Genomic DNA, 9,137 nt, shown 5'->3' on the forward strand with positions numbered 1-9,137 from the left:
GGTGATAAATTGAAGGGGAAAAATAAAAGTTTTTGCGCTATTTAAAGTTTGTTGTGTCAGTTTTTTTATGTCAGAAATTTTTCTGGTAATTATAAATTATTAGGATTCTAGAGTTTTATTCGGCTATTTATAATGAAGTGTTTTCATTATAAAATTGTGCCACTGGAAATAATTTGAACAAAAACAGAAAAATATCTGAACTATGTTGTGGGCCATTGTCAAAATTTTCTGGTAAATTATTTGGATGCTGTCAAGATTTTGTTGGAGAATTATTGGAATACTATATCTCTTTATTTGGGTCAACTGTTGGGCGCCACTTGAAATAATTTGAACGGAAAATCGTTGTACAATTTGGGCGCTATTTTATAAATGTGAAGATTTACTGGCGAACTATTGGTATTCCAGGAATTTATTCAGCAAATTTTCTCATCTAACTCATCAGTAAAGATTATCTGTCAGAGTTTCACAGGACACCCTATTGTAAAATTCATATTTGGTATTCCAGGATTTTATTCAGCAAATTTTCTCATCTAACTCATCAGTAAAGATTATCTGTCAGAGTTTCACAGGACACCCTATTGTAAAATTCATATTTTAATGTAAAGATTTTATGGAGCATTATTGGAATACGAGATCACATTGTTTTGAAAATTGAGGCAACTGTTTGGCGCAACTAGAAATAATTTGACCGAAAATATGAATATCGTTGTACAATTTGGGCGTCATTTTTATAAATGTCAAGATTTTCCGGTGAAGTATTAGAATACTAATTGTTTATTCCGCCTGTTTTCTCATCTAACTCGTCAGGAATCACAAATTGGGCGCCAGTTTTTTTGTCTACATTTTGGTCTAACTTGCAAGGGACACCCTATTATAAAATAATTTAAACAAAAACATGGAAATTTTTGTACCATGTTGGACACCATTTTTTTTAATATGAACATTTTTGAAGCATTATTGGATGCTAGATCACTTTATATTGAACATTAAGTCAACTGTTGGGCGCCACTAGAAATAATTTGAACGAAAAAGGGATTTTTATTCAGCGTATTTTCTCCTCTAACTCATCAGTAAAGATTATCAGTCAGATTTTATTTTTCTATAAAATTTTGTTGCCAATTGGGCGCCACTATAAATTTTTAAACGACTACTAAAATTATTTACTAGTGTTTTGGTTTTTCGGGTATTTAGAATAGACTTCCTTACAATAAATTGGTATAATTAAGGATCCCGCCAAAAAAGATCCCGAAATGGGTATGCGCATTTTTAAATCAAAGTGGATCTAATTTGGTATATATATATATTCTTTAGAATATAGTTTAATGTTTTTGTCATAGCCTCCATATAACAGCGGCGCCCAATTTTAGGCAATTCCAAAGTTCTATCCGATTTGTTTTAACAGAATTGAAGTTAATTTGTCTTTAAGATGAGTTAATAAAAGTCGGAAATGAATTTCACAAAATTGGATGAATGATTTTTCATATCGCTCCGATGTTCGTTTTTTCGAACATGTTTTGGACATTTGGAGTTTCACATATTATAGGTTATCTAAAATTTTAAGCATTGATTAAATTCCTTCCACTTCTCTTGGTATTCACTTCAACTCCCATCCATTTACATTTTGTTGTATTATTTGCTTCTGGGATTTCCCTATTTTTTTTTTTTAAAGGAATATCCTTGTAATCACTTTCATCTCACCAACTGAAATTGTCCTCGCACTATCCTTTTAACTTCCTTTAGAGAATCATTTCATTTCATTACACTTACCTTATCTTTATTGGTGATAGCAGTTGGTAGTCCTTGTTTTTGTTGAGCTTGTTGTTGTTGCTGCTGTTGATAGAATTCCTCGCGACCATTGTTATTTAAACTATCGATTATGGCCGATGTGTTGACATGAGCATCATAAACAATATCCTGATTGTTCGAACCATAACTATTCGATGGCAAAGTTGAGGCTGTTGATACACTAGTTGCTGCTGCGGAGGAGGCGGATGACGATGAAGCGGACAAACTTGCCATGTTATTAACAGGATTAATACCACCATAAGATGAAGTGGTTAGCGTTGAACTGGACGAAGAAGTGTATTTATCTAAGCCCGATGGTGAGACGGACACGGGTTTGGGAGGTGCCTGTTGATAGGATTGCAACGAAGGTTGACTCAGTGGTTTGTGGCTAATTTTCTGTTGATACGATGATTGTGTTACAGTTGAGGGTGCGTGTGTAATCCTTTGCTTGGTCGATGAGGTTTTAGTATAGGACGATGTAGAAGGACGACGTTTACCACCTGTACCTTTGGTTGATGTATGGCCGTTGGGTCTCTTGGTGGCACGAGTTTTTGTGGTTTTACCACTTGTGGTCAGAGTTCTTTGGCTACCAATGGTGGTGCTAAGGGTGGCCATTGTCTCACTTTCATCAGCCGCTGCTGTAATACCCACATTGTTGGAACGTGCAGCCACAAAATCTTCTTGAGGATCAGTTATTTCAGTGGCCGATTCCATGGTCGAGATATCGTAATCCTCACTGGCGGTGGGTATATCTGTTGAGCTTTCAGCGCTTTCATCCTGGCCCACTGTTTCTGCATTCATTTCTGTGGTCGTGGGAAATTCGGGAATTTGTCCAGTCTGTGATGTGGTTACAGCCGCCTGGGCAGCAGCCAATTTATCCATGGAATTTTGTAATTGCAACAATGTGGTTTCATCCAAGACCAAAGTGGGTTCAGTTTTACCCTCTTCCTCTTCTTCGGCAGCAAAGGCATCTGTAACATCCGTGGGTGTTAAAGTGGAGTTTTCTTCTTCATCATCTTCATTGTGTTTGTCGGCAGATTTACTTTGTGTTGAATTTGCTAATAATTTTTCATTGATATCCAATGTCTCCTTGAGACGTGCCACTCTCTCCACAATCCTTTCCAACATATCCTTTTGGGATTCTGGTAGATTTTTCGTATCCAGTGTTAGCAATTTATTGTATTTTTCAATGTTTTGCTTAACCGTTTCAATATCGGCTTGCATTTTGGAGTCGGCGGATGGGGCCACAGGACGTTCCTCGCTGGGTTGGTAATAGGTACGTGCTCGCCGATTGCTATAGCCCACCAGTTCAATTACGCCCGGATAATTATCGGCCAGAGTAAATGTGGCCATTAACGACAGCAGGGTAAGCAGTAAGAAAAATGATCGTAATAAACCCATTTTCCACAGTTATATTTTTAACAAATTATATATTTTTGTTATAACTTTTAAACACCAAATTTTCTTAATTTTTTTATTATAGTTTAACTTTTTTCTGTCAAAAAAATATTTTTTTTATTTCGAACACTTGTTCCTTTTCTTCTTTTCAATTCAAATAACTTTGGATTCCAATAAACTTATTTTTCGAATTATTTTTTTTCTTCTTGTTTTTTCGTTTGTTCTGTTCTATGTTATAAATGTCAGATAACTGTTTATTTCGTTACGTTTTGGCCAACTAAAGTGCTAGTTAATAAACCAATTTTCTTGTTTTGGCCTCCACACTCAACAACACTCCACTGGAAAAGAAGCAGCACTATTTTTTTCTCCACTTTTGGTGCGATCGTTTTTCACAAGACACAACTTCACGTTTTAAACAAGATTCTTTTACTGTCGCTCGCTCGCTCACTGGTGCCCGAAGAAAGTTCAAGTTTGCCAAAGCTAAAGGCAATTTCACGAACCGTTACCGCGCTTAAGAGTTTTCCAAAGATACAGCAACACAAAACTAATTTGAGCTGAATTTAAACTGCAAGAATCGCTAACAACAAACAACTTGCTTCTATATTTTCTGCTTGTTGTTGGTGTTGCTGTTTGCCTAGCTCGGGGATCACAAGACAAGAATTATTTTTGAGATTTCAGATTAACTGGGCGTACAAGAACGCTGGACTTGTAAATAGTAGCACCGCCGTGGTACAAATGTTTTGAGTTTTGATTTTGCAGCGTCTTTTAAAATTTTTTCCTCCAAACCGTAATTTACACACAAGCAAACACCCAACTAACAACAACATAACTAGCCAACGAACAAGTCAGGCAACCGAAACAACCACCTCATCGCAGCATAGATCCCCATTCCAAGCAATGTTTTCTCGCAACATTTTTCCCAAGTTCATGGCTTTTTCTCAAAGCCAACAAAACACACACAACGGCATAGAGACTGGTTTGCAACATAGATAGGTTTAAGCCGAGTTTGATACCAACATCCAACATGTTGTATTGCAACTTTCTTTCTATCTTGTAACAACAAATTCAATGGATGAGAGTAACTTTCTTTTGTCTCTTCTTCTCAACACTTGGTTGCCTCTTTCTTTAGTGTTTATAAGCGGAGTTCTATGAAATTTCTCTTTGATACGATTCTCTTATGGTTTGATATTAATTTTTTTTTTTTTACTCTTTCCAGTTGACATTTTTTATATGAACAGTGGTTGTGAGAAAAAAGTAATGTTGGTTTGTTCGTATGTGATTTGTGTAACAAAACCATGATTTGAAAAGGTTTCATTGGATCTTTTACTGAGACTTAATAGATTTTAAATTATATTACAATATGAAAATAAATTAATATTTCGATTTAGGATCATTTGTATGCGCTTTCTTACGTCATTCCATTATAGGTATTAAACAAAGTACACAAACATTTGGCCCTTGAGCCCATTTATTTTTTATAAAAATTAAATTTTACGCGGGTTAGGGAATGTGAGCAATGAGCAACCATCAGTCAACATTTAGCGGCTCATGATCAAGTCTTTTGTATGGAAAACTGCGAAAGTTTGATTCTATTGCGTATAGGTTTACTGTGGGAAACATATTCTCGAAAAGTTTGCATTGTACTCAAGGGGAGCTGTTGATCTTTACATTTATTTACGTTATATCGATGTATGAATTCAGATAAAGAATTTATAAAATATTAGGTTGGGCAAAAAGAAATCCATTATTTTTATATGAGTTATAGGACTTTATTTAGCATTCTGCGAAATGTCTGATTTGGGCCAAATATGCACCGATATGTTGTATGATTTATTGCCATTTTAAAGATAACTTCATAATGTCTCTCTCATAGAAGTCCTGTTCTCTATAGTTCTTCGAAATCTTCAGAGCGGTACAAGTTCTGTACATTCATTATTGAGGTCTACGATCTGATATTCAAAGCTCTCTAGGTATAAATAAAGCATGCCTAACAAGTAGTTCTTCAACCGACAGCATCCATGTAGATAGCCGTAGTGATACCCGACAGGCATTGGGTTAGGATTTCAAAGTCCGCTGCGGAATGCTAAGGAACATCTCAGTGAGTTATAGTTCTTCTTTCTGGTTGATGCTACATTTTCAACCTTCCAAGAACTATTTTTTCTACTGTTGGATCCACTTTCTACTTTCTTATCAATTAGGTATCTCTGGCCTAGTAAGAATGAATTCAGCATCCATTGTCCTCCTTCATTTGGACGGGTGAAGTAACCAACGTGTCCTCCTTGCACATCCATTGGCCTTATACCTTGGTCATGTCAAAGTTTCATTTTTTCTACAACGCTCGTAGTCTTTCTGAAGTATGTAAGTTATGCCGTAACGGATTGGTCCGACATATTCGGGAAGTTCAATATTTTACTCCACAGAGCTTTAACCTCTACAGCATTTAGTGCGATAATTTCTATCCTTCCTGGCAGTGACCACCTTTGGAGCGGTTCCAGATGAGGTAACCCTATAGACCTAATCTTAGAATTTAATGTGGGCTTGAAAAAAATGAAAAATCTGATATTCATAATCCTGATATTGGTTAATAAATATTAAAAATGTTTATACTTTTTGAGGAAGGTGCCAGAAGGAGTGGACCAATGGGCCTATCTTCAATCTTGATCTATGAAAGGTAAATATATTACCATGACCAATTTTCGGAATGAATTGTTCCATTTCCCTCCATATGAGATTAAAATATTTTCAAAATTGTGACCCATTAGGGGGTGGGGGGGGGGGGGGGGGGGGTGATGTGTGGTACTAGACTAGTGGACCGATGGTTCCATATTTCATTCAACCAAGTCTAGATAAAAATATTACGACGTGTAAAGTTTGGATGAAATTTAATATTATTTTCGTTTCACAAGTTTTAAAAATGTTGAGCTTTTGTGTGGTACTAGAAGGAGTAAGATAAGAGCCATCTCCAAACAATGATTCAAATAAAAGATTTTGCAAATTTTGGTCTGGATGGGCGGAAATTTGCAAATCGATTTCAAATTTTCTGAAGCGGATTTGGTCGAAAGAAACATGGGGTCCAAAAACAATATTTCGATTAGGCATATTTTTGTCATAGCAAAGTGTCTCAGTAGCCATAAGGCTGATGGTATAAAAATAATCAATATTGGTCCACTTATAGAGAATCCCCATATATTCGCAATTTTCGAGAGTATGACAATGTTTTTCAACTAAATTGGTTGTATTTGGTGAATAGTTGGATAATTTTTGTTTTCATTGGGTGGGCAATCCTTCTACCAAAAATTACCAATATTGTCAGTATTTTGAGGATTTAAAATATTGGCCCTGTATAAGTTTGATGCGGATGCCATCAACTCACTGGAATAAATTTCTATGTCGATTTTGGTATAGCCCTCTGTGTGTCCGCTTGCTAAAATCTCGATTGAGTTCGCAATGTTTAAGATATAGCTTGGATATTGTGTAATTACATTGTTACTACTTCTAGGATGTTAACTATTGGGATATGGTCTATATTTCGGACAGGTTAAAGTGGGCTCTAATTTAATATTTTGGGTTCTTGTTGGGTAGCAAATCTTGCTACCAAAAATATAATATTAATGTTCCCCTTATACTGGTCCTCCCCAATATTTGATAATTTTAGAATTTTTTATACCGAAGTGTTTGTAATATGATATTTTGAGTTCTCACTGGGAGCAAATCTTCCTACCGATTATCAATATTGATCCAGTTTTTAGATAGGTCCCATAACATGGCACTTGAGCTTTCAGGACTAGGTATCATATATCGGTACGCCATTGTCAGTATTTTGAGGATTTAAAATATTGGTCCTGTATAAGTTTGATGCGGAGGCCATCAACTCACTGAGTTTTCTACCGACTTTCTAATAATAAATATTCTACAATATTTAGAACAACAACTTATTCACACTTGCATCGCAGATTATCCAAATGTAAGTATCGAAATATGTTGTATATCGATTATAAATTAATTTATTTCCTATTGTTTTTAATACTACCTTTCAAAATGTTCCACTCCGATTTCATGAATAATTTTTTGTATATAACCTGATTCTACTTCCGTGCAAGAATTTTCCAACGTTATCAAATTGAGTTAAATTACTCATGATCGTGTTGTTGTTGTTGCTGCTGCTGTTTAGTTTCATCGACCATCAATTCCGTGCACACAGATAGAATCTCTTCAATCCGTCCTTGCTGGGTTGCCTTTCCTCTATCCATGGTTAATAAGTTTTTCTTATTCAGACAGAAGAAAAAGTTATTTCTAATTTGTGCTCTGTGTTAATTTTTTTTCTATTCATTCTTGGCAATTGAAAAGTTTTATCGATGCGCATAAAGGTACTCAAGGCGCATACTATTAACATTGGCTGCCACCTGTAACTGTTCGTCGCTGTCTGTCGGTCTTCTTCTTCTATGTCTTCGTCTCGATTGTATTCATTGTCTTTGTGCCGCTTATGTATTGTTGCTGTTAATTTTTTCCATTTATTTCATTTATTATTAGAAGAAGACTCAGTCGAATAAAATTCCGCCACATGCACAAACATAGCTACATACCTACGGTTGTAAGCTCACTAACCGCTGGGATGTTCTGCTGGCTTTACAAGTGGCATTAATCCATTAGCATAGGACAACGTGGTTGGTTGGTGATGATGATAATATTTACTAGCTGTAGTTGTTGTTGTTATTCTGTTCTGTTCTGTTATAAATACAATGTTTCGACTCAAAATCAGAATAGAGAAAATGAACATGCTATGGGTTGTTGTGTTGTTGTTGTTGTTTGCCACCATACGGGGTAATCTTCAAGTTTCCATTATTTAATGATGCTGTTACTCTATGTTAACCTATTGCATTGGTTTTTTAATGTGTCTTTTTTTTCTTCCGTAAACTGGTTCATATATAGATATAGTGACAGATAGATGTATGAGAACATATAAATATTTTTATTTGAAAAGTAGAAATGTATACACTCCACTTTATGGTGGAGGTCATATTAAAAAGTGACATTCCGCTTGCAACACCTTGAAATATTCACTGGAATAAATTTCTATGTCGATTTTGGTATAGCCCTCTGTCTGCCCGCTTGCTGAAATCTCGATTAAGCTCGCAATGTTTAAGATAAAGCTTGGATATTTTGTAATTACATTGTTACTATTTCTAGGGTGTTAGCTATTGGGATGCACCTAGCTATTGGGATGCTCCTAATGGTCAATATTTCGGACAGGTTAAAGTGGGCTTTAATTTAATATTTTGGATTTTTGTTGGGTAGCAAATCTTGCTACCAAAAATATAATATAATCCTTTTAGAATCTTTTTATACCGAAGTGTTTGTAATATGAGTTCTCTCTGGTAGCAAATCCTCCTACCGATTATCAATATTGATCAATTTTTTAGGTAGGTCCCACAACATGGCACTTCTCAAAGTTCAGGGTATTTGGGTTCGGTTTTAAGCCAAAATGCCTGTAAGTTTCGTGCCCAAGTTTTGAAGTGGCCAACATGAAAGAAATCCATTATTTTTATATGAATGGATTTCTTTATTTAACATGCTTCCGTTTGAGGTCCCTCATCGCTCTTTGATCACGTTCCTTAATGTATGTGATCAATTTCTCATCTCCAGTCACCATCCGTTTAAGAAATAGGTCTATCTCATTCCGTTTGGTCAAGGCTTTGCAGATGGAAATGCGATCGAATCTATTTTTTCCTGTTAATTGATGTTGCACCCAAACATAAACCTTCTTTTTGAAATCAGCTTTGTGTAAATGGTTGACAACAGTTTTATGGTTGATTTTTAGCTCTTCGGCGATGTTACGGCTCCTAACATGCCGGTCAACTTCCATCATTTCTCGAATTTATCGACATTTTGGACAACCGGCCTAATGGATTTATTTTTCTCCAACCTAATATAATAATGGTAAGAGCCTAATTTGG

General features: G+C 35.6%; 1 protein-coding gene across 1 annotated transcript in view; it reads right to left on the minus strand.

The window, feature by feature from the left end:
* Positions 1–3,144, minus strand: part of LOC133334627 (serine-rich adhesin for platelets) — a 91,444-nt gene extending 88,300 nt beyond the window's left edge. The window contains exon 1 of the mRNA XM_061542944.1: positions 1,768–3,144. Within this exon, the coding sequence (XP_061398928.1) occupies positions 1,768–3,138 (1,371 nt within the window). The 5' untranslated portion in view covers positions 3,139–3,144. The remainder of the gene's footprint in view (positions 1–1,767) is intronic.
* Between the last annotated feature and the right edge of the window lie 5,993 nt (positions 3,145–9,137).

Source organism: Musca vetustissima, unplaced genomic scaffold (assembly GCF_032173495.1).
Source record: "Musca vetustissima isolate MV318-11 ecotype Yass unplaced genomic scaffold, APGP_CSIRO_Mvet_v1 utg30175, whole genome shotgun sequence".
Taxonomy (NCBI): Eukaryota; Metazoa; Arthropoda; class Insecta; order Diptera; family Muscidae; genus Musca; species Musca vetustissima.